Genomic DNA, 15,642 nt, shown 5'->3' on the forward strand with positions numbered 1-15,642 from the left:
TATATCAGTTTGCAATATACAAAAAAAGGTAAAGAGGTTTTGAACAACAATTTTCAAAAATTCAGACAAAGTGAAAACAGCACCTTCTTGACTTTTTGGTCCTGTCAGAGAATGCAGCTCCACAATACAATACCACCAGCAGAGAAGCCAATTTTTAAACAGCTTTCTATTCCCATCCCAAAGTGCAGTTCAGCACCTTCTCAGGGCTGCTGATACAGCTGTTCACCAGCTGTGCTACAAATCACCAAAAGGATCACTCAAAACCAGATACTTTTAACCTGGATCATTTCAGTGACCCAGTTTTGCAGAGCAGCCCCATAAACAGTCCAGGCATAAGTGAAAATCCTGACAGGTTTTTATATCCTGGGTAAAGTTCTTACAAACAGGCTTCTCCCAAAAGAAAACTCAGGCTGCAATTACCTCCTCAAAATGCAAGCAATCCATGTAGAAAAGCAGAAAGCATACTGAAATCTCCTATGTTAAGGTATCTTTTAGATTTGCCTTGAGTTGTTAGCTTGATTCCTCAGATACCTTGAAATGAGTATGTGCCACCTAGTGCATCAGTCACAGCCAAGCAAATAAAAATAACTCACCAAACGTCTAGCAAATTCTTTATTTTCTGACAGAAATCCATATCCTGGGTGTACCTTGGAAGAAAAAAGACAAAAAATCACGCTGATTGAATTCTGAAACCAGACACCAAAATCACTAGCACATTTTCGGATTCTGGGCATAGTGAACTAGATCACTAAGCATTTAAATAGGTTGAATGCCTTAAGAAACTCTCTTAAAACACTGATTTTTCTGTCCTAAGTCAAGTTGTTGAGCTACTATTCCTGAAACAAACTTTCCCTATTTAACTAGGGAGAACAGGCCTGCTTGCAGAGCAAATGGAGCTGTTTGCAGAGCAAATGGACATTCCCTTTGGTGATATGCCTTTTGCTCTTTTTAGCTCCACTGCAGATTTCCCCAAATATGCTCATCCACACTCTCCTCAGTAACCACTATAAAGTACTCTGTAGCCCAAAATATTTCCAGCACTAACCATAACAGTGGCGCACAGGTCCACATAAGCCCCCTACCTCTAGTGACCCTGGCTAGAGAGCACAATATACTCTCTTCATTAGTCTGGGTCAAGCACCCTGTGTGCCTCCTTTGCTACTCACACCAATATACATTCAGCCTAATGAGAGGAGAATGAGGAAGTTTTCATTTACTTTTTGCAAGTCACAAAAGATTCTTGATCTAATATACTCTGACAGACCAAGCATAAGCCATTTTATTCACCTCTTTTAAGGAGCCAATAACTGGGTTTCATGTTTAGAAACTCAAAGTGAAGAAAATACTGGTTTTCTTCATAAGAAAGTTTCTGCCCCCTAACAGCACTGTACCAACATCATGTTTGAAAGACATCACAGAGTTGATCCAACTGTTCAAGGGTAGTTTGTGTTGCTGATAAATACACATCAAATTTTATTTTAATAAATGCTCTGTGTACAGTAGCTCTGAATAATACATTTATTTCAGTGACAGAAAAAACATTAGGAATGTGAACATGATTACGTATTAGTTTTTTCCTACTGATTCCTGTTAAGCTTTGAATCTCTGGCCAACTTGGAGAGAAAAATGGCAGACTTACCCACATTTACACAAATAAGCTAATGTGCATTTTGTAAACATTCTGAAACAAAAGCAATTATAGGATGCACCATTTACCTTCCTGCAAGTAACATTTATACAATATAGAAAGTGATTCAAATGGAGTTTAAGCAAAAGCCTTTCTGGACACACTTTGTAAAGCATTCAAAAAAGCCATTATGGCATATAAAGGGTTAGCACTCAAAACTAATTGGGATTTTTTTTTTTCCCCCAGCAAATTTGGAAATGAACTGAAGCTGCTCCCTGGTGTGAAAGCTGAATCCAGCAGCCACCTGCAGGATCAGCGACCAGTGCTGCCAGATGCTACAAAGCCTTTGATTTCCAGTAGCGATTTCAGACACATTTAACTCATGTGACATGAACTAACTGGAATAGCATATTCAATCACTTCCCCCACACACACCTTAAAAAAAAAAAAAAAAAAATACAAACTCTGGCTTTTCTGCTTTCTATATATGAAACAGCTGCAGCAGATAGACACATTCAGACTCACAGCTTGGGCCCTGGTTTTCCTAATGACTTCCATGATGGCATCCATGTTGAGGTAGCTTTTGCTGGTGGGAGCTGGGCCAACACAGACAGCTTCATCCGCCATTTTCACGTGAACCTGAAGAGGCAATATTCTGCATTAACAGATGCTCCCAGCAAAAATAATTAACATCACCCAGCTACATGCACACAAATGTGATTGTGTCAAAGATCATTTACATACCATAACCACTCTAAAATACACACTGAAATTACCAACACTGGCATACAAGTACTTGCACAATAAATCTCATTTCATTTAACTCTGAGCTTAAGTCACTGTCTAATGTATTAGAACAATAAAACATTTTTTTGAATTTGATTAAACAAAATCAAGACAAATATAATTTCAGCGTCCAATACTGATCATCTGTAAGTAAATTCAGACTAAAAACTACTTTGTTACTTGTAACCAGGGTTGTCTAATATCTTCATACTTAATAACAAACATTCATGACCAGTTCTAAGCAGGCTCCCCAGGAAGTTGGGGATAATTAGAGTGAATTGAATGAAGGGATGCAGTGAGTGTCCCTGCACAGCATCAGGTCAGCACCATGCACAAATTAAAGCCTATGACTAAAGAGTTCAATATCACTACACGTGAACCAGAAAATCTTGAGAATTATTTAAGCAGGCTCATGTTTGACTTCTAATCCATTGTATCCTCATTTATATGCATTTGCCAAATATTTTTCAGTCAAACAAAAAAGGGACAAATATCTCCAACATTTTACCAAGAATACTAAAATAGCTAGGTTTCAAGTTAAAAGTCTCTTATATCTCACATGAATGCTTATCTTGAAGTTTAAAAACTTTAATTAGACTGGTCTTTAACATGTATTCAGAGTTCAGAATACTTTTCTTTGAAGTAAGATACACATATAACCATGAAACCAAACAACCAGTTTTTGCTCATTCTGCTCTTTGTAAGCTCCCTTTCAGTACCTATTTAAGAAAGCATGCCATTGCTTAAACTGTGTAAGATTGTTAGCTGTTAGACTTGTTTAGAATGACAGTTCGACATTTCCAATGCTTATGAATTTTAAAACTATTTGATATCTTCAGCATTTGAAACTGAGAATACATTGTCTAAAAATGGAGTTGTTTTAGAAAATTAGTATTAGCATTTGAGAAATATAAGACCCTGTGATGAGTTCAGTTGGTCAGAGCATGGTGCAAATAACACCAAGCTTGTGGTTTTGATCCCTGTATGGGTCATTCACTTAAGAGCTGGACTCTATAATCCTTGTGGGTCCCTTCAACTCAGAATATTTTGTGATTTTGCATAATATTTTTGGTTTATTAACAGGAAATTTTGTTCTTTGTGAAAAGTAATTTTTTTTGCAAGTAGTATGAAGGCTCTCAAGAGTATCAAACTAGTTAGAAGTCACATAGTCTGAATGCACTATTGGCTCATTCAGAAGAAACAGACAGAAAAAAACAAAAATCTACAAATACTGACAGGCAGCAGTCAGACAATATTCTGAACAATACAATGAGAACTAAGTAGCAGGTAAATAGAACAAACATTTATGACAAAGAAGAGAGGCACTTATTAGGCATTTTAATTTTTTCTTCAGTTTTATTGACCTTTTCTGAACTTGGCAAAAGTTAACACTACTAACAAGAAATATACTAACTTGCCACCTAATTCCATGTTCCTTTCTGGAGACATCTCTTAAATAGCTTCTCAATTTGCTGTATTCAAGTATGAGAGCTCACATAACCTCCTGGAATCACCACACATTTCACATTTGAACTATTGCTTCTATAAAGTCACAAGTGTTTTATCACCACAGCGTTGGTCTCACAATATAAACAGAGCAAAACCAAAAAATCTTAGAGCACTAGCACAGACAAGCATGCAGCAGGTTTTAGTGCTTTCTAGTACACAGACCTTAGCAACTAAGTAATCTATTTTGATCAAATGCTATCAAGATTAGCCTCTGTCATCCTTCCTGCAGCACTAAGTTGAAGAAACAGCATGTGCTCCTTTATCTCCATGATCAGTTTATATGCTTAAAGTTGTTCTGAATCCCAATGTGGTTTACATTTCTAAACAAAGTCATTTAAGCTTAATTAAGAATGTATGTTTTACAAAACCAAAAGCTTCCTTACCAAAAAGGACTAAATATCCTTAGCTATTTCTAGGTATCAAGATGAAACCCCCCCACATACCAACTTCTTGCACTAAGACACCAAATCAGTGCCCAGTACAGTTTAGTACTACAATACCAAAAGCAGCCACAGAAGACATCACAGAACCAATTGATTTTATACATATAAACAGTCTTGTGCACTTTCCCCAATATTCTCTCACTCCTTTCTGAAATACTTCACTGCTATTCAACTCTTTGGAGTTTCAACTCTGTTTCCCACATTACCCAGAAACCCGGTAAATCCATTTCTCCTTGCTCACCTTACTGCAAGTTGTTGGTGCCTTCTCTAGTTCAGTGCCAGTTCAGCCTTGAATGCACCAGGCAAATCTCTCAAAAAACAGATCTCCATTCCACTCCCACTAGTTCAAAACCTCCAGATTTTCAGGATCCAATGATAGCTGTTCCATCTAGAGGGCTTCTCATATCTACTTTTATTATGAGTAAACCAGCACACAAATAAACTGAAAATCTGCTATTTGGAAATTCATAACGACAGTTCCCCTTAGCGTTTAGATTTCTTCGACAATGCACTGTAGTTCACGAAGAATACCCCAAATATTGTAACAAAAATACATCAGATTTTTTTAGTATAGTACAAATGTAATTACTAGCAAACATTATAACAAAAGCCACCATTTGAGTCTACATGACAACTGAAATTTTCAGCTTACTACCAAGTGCTGCCTACTTCACACAGTAATTCACTAAACCTTTACCTCTGCAGAAGCTAACTTATAATGCAATATTTCTAGACAGTACAAAGAATCCAGCAATTCCCCTTCCTCAAGCATCAAAAATTTCAAATATATTGATTTTCAAATTCAAGGATTGCTTAAGTACTTGACTTAAATCACACAATCCTAGGTATTCAAAACTGTCCCTAACAGCTAAAACCTCAGAGGTGTAATTTCTCCCTTTTCTGTTTTAGTTCACAAAAAAACCCAATGTCAACAAAAACAAAGAAACAAGTCTCAGGAGGTTCTTGAAAAAGTGCAATTCCTTCATAAATATCTGAATTGACCCTGCAATCTCAAGCATGAATGGATAACAACAAAGGCTGGAAAACAGTTGAAACTAAGTGCTTAATGGTTTATACTGCAGGTTTAAATCATATTGGGCTACCTGGGCCTCAAAAGAGAACTCTCAAGCAGCTACCAAGGGCTTGTTATCTTAGAGAATACAAACGACTAGAGAAATCATGGAAAGATATCTTATATGCAGTTTAATTTCTGTATAAGTTTTATACTTTAAGTAGTCTATTTCATAAAGGCTGATTATATTTCAAAAACAACAAATGTAAAACCTACTGAATCTTCATTTTATAGAACCTCAACCTAATTCAAAAACCAGAGACTAAACACAGTCACCTTTAGAAATCCAAACCAATCACAAACAGCCAACAAGCTCAAAGACTCCTGTATCTATGAGAAATAAGCTACTAATAATAAAACTCTATTTAACAAGGAATCCTAGCAGAACAACATTAGAATGAATTAGAATGAAAATGGTGTAACCATTTTTGGATTAAGATACAAAGTCAACTGGAAATAATTTGAAATACAACAATTATTTTATTACACAAGTCTTCCTGACAACAAACACACACAAGAACTAACTCAAGTCCAACAAGCTTATTCATTTAGAAGCAAACTGCACAGAAGTGACCACTGGTTACAAAACTAGTTTAGGGCCAGGAGCCACCTCCACAGCAAGGCATCTAAATCAGCAAATCCTGCCAGATCTTTACACAGGAACAGCTTCATGTTTCTTCACCACCTTTCCAGCAAATATGCAAGTAAAGCAAGGAGCCCATTGGGGATTATTTGTCAGTCATTTTTGGCCTGGACTACTTTCAAGCACCACTCCACGCCGCAGCAGCTCTCAGAGTGCAGAGTGTAGTAAGAGTAAGCAGAAATTACGGTAGTAACAGTAGCAGTAATTGGGTTTGGAGATTATGTTTCAATATTCCAGGAGAATTTATAAACCAGGTTTGGTGCCAGAGTTCGGCATCATACTCCAGAAGACAAATACGTCCATAACCTAAAGTTTTGGATATGAGCACCACAGAAATAGTCAATATCTGCCTTGCAGATAACCCAGTTTAGAAGGACTGCACTGAATCAGAGCTAGGACGCACCCAAACTACCTGGATTATGTTAGCTCTCCTTATCCTGGAGAGTGACGTGTTCATTTGACAGTAGTGTGCTCTCTTGCATAGCCATACTCTGGATTCACTGAATTATCCTCACAATTAAACCTGTATCTCAAATAATCATCATTCTAAGAAATCAAAACTAATAACTTGCTACCTAAAATATACACAGGTCTCCTACCTAAAATATAGGTCTTCTCATAGGTCTCCTGTTCTGTTTAACACAGCAGTATCAAGGTAACCTTCACTAGGGACACTCAGCTGCTGCAGATCACTAGTTGAAATCTACATTATAAACAAATCACATTTAAATATGCAAGTCTCAACATTTAAACACAGAATAGTTCTCAGTATGAATATAGAATGTATTAAAAATTTAAGGCAAAGAACTAAACCACTTACTTTCAGTGTATATACAGTCTATAAAACAAAGACACCAAGAAAATTTACTGACCCTTAGCATTATAATTATTCAGCAGCTCAAGTTTGTTACCTTCTTATAGATCTAGTTCATGACAAAAAGCACTGTTCTCCCCAGTTTGTTTCACAATCAATCATTCTCATTTACTTACTCCAAAAAGTAAAGGCTGACTTTGTCAACAAAGAAAAATGTATCTACATGCATTTCCTAACAGAGTGTTTAATATTATCTGCACAGTTTCTACAGATGATTTTATATACTTCAGCAGTTTCTGAGGTTTATGTGACAGATGTAATTTACTTCAGTGTAAACGTCTAATTAACACATACACACACACACACACTCTCCCCTTTTCCTCCATCTCTGAGGAGGTAAAAGTCTGGGATTCCCCAGTGTCCCTGTTTTTCAGAGTAGGTCAGCCTACACATCCCCAGGTCTCAACACAAGTTGATATTCATGCAGCAGAGACAGTTATACTGAGTTGCAGGCTGTATTTTCTCCTTAATTCTTCTGTGCTGTTTTAGAATTTATATTATAGAGAAACTGTTATAGCTGCATATACAGTGCTAATCAAACCTAAGAAGCAATTAAAACAACCTCAGAAAAGAGAACATTTTTGTTTAGTATACTAGATAAGACTGAGCATTGTTTAGACAAAGAAATCTAATCAAACAAGTCATTCTCCTTTTATAGCTCAAATCAATATTACACATTGGAACAACATCCGTTGGTGTAAGTGGATTCACTTAATTGGCCCAAACTGCATAATACCGCTCAGCAAGACAAATCACAATTAGCTCAACCCATAAAATAGGGCTAATGAGTAAATCCTTTGTAAGGTAGCTAAAAAAAACCAACCACCTCAAACCTTGCCAGCACCATTGCCAAAAGAGACAGACAAAACAGAACAAAAAGCCTGTAGCATTGAACAGTCTTGAGTTTAAAACAAAAAAAAAAATAAAACAGATGCAAAAAATATTCAAATTTACTGCTTTGCCAAAAACACATCTTTCATCTGACCCAAGTGTCTTTAGTGGCTTGACATTAAAATACACACACCAGTAATACAGTAAGTATAAGCACACAGTATGCAGCCTTTAAAGTGCTATCAGCAAAGAAATATTGCCACAGCACTACAACATTTAACGCTAAAACAAAATAATAGAAACATATCTAAAGCACACAAAAACCAGAACTGTGAAAGACATAAATATCCTATATTTCCTATATTTAGTTTTATTTAGCGTTCAAAAAACCTAAATAAAAGTTCAAAGTGCAAATAAACAGGTCAACCTGCAGAGTCCACATAAGTAGATTTCTCTACAAGAGAAGAGAATTCTATTTTAAACTATTTTAATTTGATGGCCCACAAATAGTTATACAAGGACTCTGTAAAACAATTCTTCAGTGGCCTTCAAATGTGTTTTGGTGCAGGACATTTATGTACATTCCCCTCCAATTCTACAATGACCCTCAAAACAGCCCATTCATTAGCATCTGCAGGATTAGATCCCTGGTTCATGGACACCAGCTGAGAAAAATAAATCTTTAAAAAAATCACACCCTTTCTTTACTTCTCAGTCTTTCCCTTCAAGTTTGCCAACTGGTCAAAAAATGAAGGCAGTAAATAGTCTCAGTAATCAAGGGCCTCAAAAATCCAGTCTTCTACTAAAATTAAAAGGAATGGATCCAGGTTGAACTGAACAATCACTACAAGACAAGCAACATGAATCAGGCAAGGAAGACTGCATTTTTGACCAACACCAAGAGAAAGCACATTTCAACACATATCAAGATTTTCATCTGTTTGCATTCTTGCTTATAAACATTAATTTATTTTTGCAACCTTAAAAAAGAAAAAGTAAATCTCCATTCTCGCTTCCATTGATGAAGCCCTGGAACACTGTTTGCTCCTAAAAAGACACACAAATTTACTTGCATCTTGAAGAGGAAAGGACTCCCCATTGTACTTAGAGGCCGGATCACTCCTACTGTGAAAACCAGACCACGCTAAAGCTGTCAGAGTGATACTCTCAAACTGACTTCTCCTTGTGCGACAAGCCAGAAAATGCATCCTGAGTCCTGAAGGCATTACAGATAAGACTCCAGAGAGTAGTTCCAGAATGGCTCTGGCTCCTAAAAGCCTTTCTCTATATGCCCACTCAGAGATGGCTGTGAAGCACCTTCTAGAACAATGGTGAGAAAGAAGGTGTCTCCATCAGAATTTTATTGCGAGCACTTACTGTGTAGAATCCTCCAAGTAGTACACAAGTTCACTATTGAAAATTTAGCAGAATGCAATAGTTCATTTGTATCACAACCTCCAACATGTTTTACTCAATACCAATCAGGAACAATCAGTCTTTCTTTGGTAGAATAACTGAAGAAGTAGGTCAATAGTCACCTTGTTCGCTAATCTACCTTCGGATGAACTGAACAATTAACAGAGGTAGAGCAATCAGGAGGCGAAAACCAGAGTGTCCCAATATTTAACTCCAAGCTATTGCATCACTAGCAAAACACATTAACAATCTTGAGGGAAAAGCATTCCTCTTGCCTCCTTCAACTGGTGTTTACCTTGGTGGGAGAGCTACCAAGTTTCTTTGCTCAAGTGAAAATTGGAGGCAGCACAGCCAATCATCACAACATTTGCTGATGTCTGGGGTGCTGTGAAGAAAGTCTTCAAGCTTGCAACTGCACTCGTATCTGCATTTTTTTACTATTTTTATTTTGGAATACATTATCTGGAGCAAGTCTCCACAACAAATAGGAGATTTTTAGTTCAGAGCATACACTAACAATTTGGGAAGACATTTATTAAATGTATTTAGCAGAGAAAGAGTCTCCATCTGTTGCAGGAGTTGAGCAATTCATCATATTTATTTAGAGCAGTCCACTATGCTCTGTGAGGATGCTCAGTTTCATCTTTGCAGTGTAATGTGATTCTGCACTTTAGGTGTTTTAGAGAAAGAATTAAGTTTTTTTGTGATGTTAACAAAATAGTGATGCCCTACAGTGTTTTTAGTAGCCTCCCTGCATTTCAAACACATCTGCACCCACATGTCAGCCTTTCCCTAATGGAATCTCACCTTCTAAGCACATTAGCAAAGCAATAGGACAGATCTGTCTCATGCTGTTTCTTTTTCCTGCCTCCCCAAAACCAAGCTCACCAAGGAATGCATTTGATGCATGCTTCTTTGTTTTGCTTTCTAAAGGGGTTAAGACGTGTAGGAGATGGGAAAACTGGTATTTAAGCAGGTCTAGGGAACAGTATCACATGGTAGGAAGGGCAGTCAACTACAGAACTTCATATAGTAGATATTTAGTTCTTAATTAAGCTAGATATTTCAGAAGATACTTGGGATTAAGAAAACGTAGGTTAAACGCAGCTGCAGTACAAAGCAACACATAGTATGCACGAGTAACATCTCCTATTCAGCATTTTCAGCTCTAATTTGGATTGAGTTCCCCTTTCAGGCAGATGAACACAGTACACAGATGTCTACGGATGGATGAACTGCTAGAAGTTACTTCCAGCATCCAAAGATCAGGGATTCCTAAAACCAGTTCTAGTGTTCAGAGAATAGCTCACAACAACAACAAGGTGAATTCACAGCTACTTGGCACTTCAACTACACAAGAGTACTTCACAGAACAGGGAAAAGGGAAATGTGGACATCAAACAAATTCAACATATTCTGGATCAGTAGGTGGAAGATTGACATCTATTTTTAAATCACAAACACTAGATGCAGATCTACAGTCAGGAATGTTCTTCACGGTGCGGACTAACTTCAGGCCCAAAATGAACCATTTATTGAGACTTATATTAAGTTTCACAGTAAGCCTCACTTCAGACATATACAAAATGCCACTCAAAGGATGCTCCCACCCCTAAACTCGCCTCCACACTCAGCTCCAGCAATTACAGCGCTGCTGAGACAGATCAATGAACTGAACAGACACAGTGGAAAAGTAATCTAAGGGGAGGGGAAATTAACCTTCTGTCAGATCAGCAAGTTAAACCATCTCCCAGCCACATGACCATCAGATCCCAAACAGTGAATGGATGAGAGGGGGCAGGAGAGCCCAAGCACTCCTTTCATAAGTCGTTTAGACTTAGAGGAATTTAGACATAATAAGAAGCAAGTTCTACAATGTCAAATAATCCAAAGAACGTGTCAGAAAAAACAGCTTATGAGTGAATACAGAATATCTTAAGGATAACAAAATTCCAGAGCAGGCTTCCTAAAACATGGATTTTCCCCGTGTCTATGCAATACATATATGCTCAACAGAAAATGTATATGCACATGTACATATGTATATATGTACATACACCCCTTAACCACTACTAGGTACCCAGTGAGAGGGGTTTTTCCACTAAGGCTAAGTACTAAAGTAGTGCATATAATTAACAAAAATTGCATCATAAAATCTCAACACTGCCATCATAACCTTATGCTTTTATGAGGAATTAAATACTTTAAAATGCCTTACAAAATATTCTTTCTTAATATTGTTATTATGTGACATTTACAAAAGCAGAGAATTTTTCCTTCAAAATTCCACTAATGTGAATGTTCAGATTTCTTAAAAACGACTCTTTGCTTAGTTCTTAAATAAAATTGTTAGCTTTGCAAGAAAATTACTTCTCTGCCAGTGTATAATAACTATTCATTATAGCACAACTTCAAAGAAGATAGCCCTCTACATAAAACCCATTCTAAGTTTTCTACCCTCAAAAGTCTTCTTTTGAAAGACAAGACAGCTTTGAGATTTCAAGATGCAGATATCAACATGAAGTCTATAAAAGCAGCACGATGTAGAAAAAGCACCAAGCACTCCTGAAAATGACTGCACAGACAAGCAGCCAGCTCACCAAGTCTGTAAGGATTGTGTATGGTCTAACAGGCAGGCAGGAATAGATAAGGAAACCTGCACTGTCCAAATACAGTTTTCACACAGTTACTACCAACACTGGACAATTCATTCATGGCTGCAGATGCCAGACTATATGTGGTCCTAAACTTTTCCAGATTATCTGACAAAAATATTTTCAACAAAATTTTTTCCCCTCAGAGTTCTGCCATAACTACAACTCAAAATGTAAAAATTTTATTTTAGTGTGACTCTAGAAAAATCCTTTATTTGCTTGGGTTTTTTTAGTTTATTGAATATTTTCCTGTTATAAATGCAAAGGCAAATTTCAGGTTAATAAATGACAATTTATTAATAACAGAATATCGAGCACCTGAAAAAGAGAAAAACCACAATAATAGGAAATTGTCAGCGCGCGCTGGGTGGATAGAGGTCCGCACCGATGTACCAGACGCCCTAGTCCACGCCAGTGCAGCTCTCAGTCCACCGTTTTATAGGAATTTTCTGCCCTTAGGCAGTCCAGGTGTCCAAGGTGGGTTGAATAGTCCGGATTTCTTTTCGATGGCCCTCCCGGACCTCATCAAGTCTAGTTGTCTCATTCCGGGAAGGCTCCTTTCTTATGTCAATTCCAAGAGTCTGTCTTATGTTGATTTCATTCCGCTTGTGCCACCAGAAGGTTGATGAAATTGGCATCGTTGTCAGGAAGGAATTTCTCCTTGCCTTGGCGAGGAAGTGATTCTTATCAGGGTTGGCCAGTGTCTTTTGTCTAAGTTGATGACCTTCGTCCTGTCTTTGCAACTGAGATTAGCAGGCTGAGAGAGAACGGTTACCCTTCTATTGGATTTTACAATTTTACTTTAGCTTTGTTTCATTATACATCGAATTATTATTTTATACACGAATTTTTACCCTATTTTTATCACATTCCCTAACAACATTTCCACCTCCTAGCATATTTCCTGTGATATACACTTCTCCAACTTAACTCAAGGATAGCGAGCAGAATCTTCATCTCCATTGCACCCCATTAATCCTAGACAGTATTATTTCAGCACATCCAGCATATTTAGTCTTAAAACAGTGCATGTATTGAGGAAACAGGTCTTGATATACAAAAGAGCCTCCTTTGCAGGACACTGCAAAGTTCTCCCCAACCAAGCACAGATCTTGTTCCAATAAACAGAATGGTTGTAACGTGCTCCCCCACCACCTAATTCCCACCCTTCTGTGACAAGCTATCACCTCTGGGATTTTCTTTCTTGAGGCAAGAATTTCAGAAGTGCTAAGACAAATGCTCCAGATCTTCACCTCAGAAGATTAAGTAAAAACTAGACAAAATGTACCACTATCAGAATAGCCTGATTACGGTATCATAAATACATCTGGCCTATACATAGAAATTCTATTAATACATTTTTAAATCTTCAATATAGCACACTTGGTCAATGCTAAATATATTTCATATGGTAAAATTACATATGAGAGATAATTACGTGCTATACAGACAACACCTGCACAACACTAAAGGAAAGGAAATCTATTTCTGCAAGGTGACAACTGTTTCCATTTAAGAGGAACAAAGTTTTGTATTCTTCACCACATATAGATAATACTCACAGGTTTAAGAAATTAACCCAACCTTACACATACTTTTATAAGCCATTGGAGTAAACATCTATATAAAATTTCTATTTCAAAAAAGCCTGGAATTTTAAAACATCTTTCCAGGCTGCATGGAATCTACATAGCACAGCAACACACATGCTTACAGAATAGCTCCTTCTAAATCCTCTTTCCTGTTAGCATTTAGGTTTGGGTTTTTTCCCCCTCCAACCTGCTAAATAAAGTCATATTTCCTGCTGACAGCAAATGATTGGTTTACCTTTAACTCCAGGGGGTTTAACTATCCATCCTTTAAGAAGCTTTGACAGTTTAACCTGCTGAGCTCACAGCACCCAAGGGAGGGTCTTACTTGCAGTTTTACTTCTGCTGCTGCTGACCACTAATACTGACTCTACAGATAATGGATTTCAATAACAACCTCCTACAGGTTAACACTTCGGGTAGTAGCCATGATACTGCTTTAATTAAGCTAATACATGAAGGTTACAGTTTGGTAGAAAGTTGTATTAAATTTGGCAGTGCTTACAATAGCAGGAAAAGTGCACATGTTCACCTGTCCAGTAGCTCTGGGATAAATTTGCCTAACGATACAGTTCAGTTGGTTTAACTTTTTTTAAGGTGGACTCAATTTATTAATTCCATTTCCTCTAAGCATGAATTTTTCCAGCATAACTGATAATTTCATGACAGATAAGAAATGGATGCCTCTAACCATGCTGAGCACAGAATGTGTCTACCTGGCATATAAATAGTTCATGCATTACAGTTGAAGGGTGCTGTGTTTGGTTTCTTTACTTTACAAGGTTTGGTGCATTCTGATAATGGAAAATATTAGCATTCTTATTTCCTTGAAGCTAAGTTGCTAACAATAAATTTTATATTTTAGCAAGATATTAATTATGTAAAAGCTTAAAGATGTTAAAAACATCTAGTTGAAAGCGAGAAACAATTCATATTTACTGAAAACAAGCATTTGGCAAAATACAAAAGCTTGCAGATTGAAGTGTTTAAATACATTCTGCAGCCAAGCATTCACCTTATCTTTTTCAACACAGCACTTAAAAGCACACATTCACTTCAAAAATAGAGAGGAAAGAGGTTCTTGTTTTAAAAATTTGGTATTAACTTTACCTGCAAGAACATCAATTTGTTGGATATCATTTTATTTTTTGTTAAAGTACACAATCTGACAAACACTCTACAGAGTAATAATGAAGCAGCATGGGAGCCATTTAATATATTTCTTGATTAACTCATTGCCTGTCCAGTTCTCATTCAGACATGTGCTCACATGTCATAATCGTCATAACTGCCATCATCCCTACAGTTAACACACAAGCTCCTTGATTAGTGCACAACTCCCAGACGAGCCATTGCTAATGCTAAATAATTCCCTCCAGCCTCCTGCGACTATACTGCAGGCTCTCCAATTAAATATAATGTCTCTGATGAGCCATATTAATACGGACAAATTCCTGCCAGAGATTCTAGCCCACTCACTTCCACCAAAGAAGCAACTGAAACAAAAAGAAAAAAGCTGTGTACATAAAAATTAGCCAAAAGAGTAATTTCGCCATGAGGCTTTAATTACAAAACTTTGCTGTCACAAGTATGTTATTCTTGGAGGTATCTGGGAAACTGGCTTATTAATACAAGTTTACTGGTAAATGGCAAAGAGTAAATTACCATTTTAATAATTGAAAAGCAAGCATGTAAAACAGCTTTTCAATCAGTTAATTACAATTAGCAATATCTAATCACATGTGATAAAATTAACTCAGATCACTTGCTGCTGGTATAGCAATTATATTCAGCCTGTCTTGTGCATTAAGCATTATTTGAAATATTGGCATAGCTGTACACACCTACACAGAGTGTTTTCAGGTTATAAAAAATATTTCACTAATGACACATCCATAAAATCTTCAGAACTTTTACCAAGAAACTACGAGGCCTATTAAAAGCCTGTTGCAGTAGCACAGATTATGTAGTGAAGTCCACATTTTTTAAGATATTTACAGACATACCAAGCAACAGTAAAATACTTTAATAATATAACAAATCCAGTCATGGGTCAAATATAAAAAAGCCAAATGATAGTAATCTCTCACGTTAAAATCAGTAGAGTCACTGGAAAATCTAACCTTTTCAGTGTACACTGAAATTCCTTAACATTTAACTTAAAATTGCTGCCATTAGCTGGAAATTGACTATTTAGA

General features: G+C 36.9%; 1 protein-coding gene across 1 annotated transcript in view; it reads right to left on the reverse strand.

Annotated features, from left to right (window-relative positions):
- Positions 1-15,642, reverse strand: part of PCCA (propionyl-CoA carboxylase subunit alpha) — a 273,215-nt gene that overhangs the window by 232,286 nt on the left and 25,287 nt on the right. The window contains exons 5-6 of the mRNA XM_083884834.1: positions 2,153-2,266; positions 594-647 (exon numbers count right to left, since the gene is read on the reverse strand). Of these exons, the coding sequence (XP_083740960.1) occupies positions 594-647; positions 2,153-2,266 (168 nt within the window). The remainder of the gene's footprint in view (positions 1-593; positions 648-2,152; positions 2,267-15,642) is intronic.

Source organism: Zosterops lateralis (genome assembly GCF_965231275.1).
Source record: "Zosterops lateralis genome assembly, chromosome: 2".
NCBI lineage: Eukaryota > Metazoa > Chordata > Aves > Passeriformes > Zosteropidae > Zosterops > Zosterops lateralis.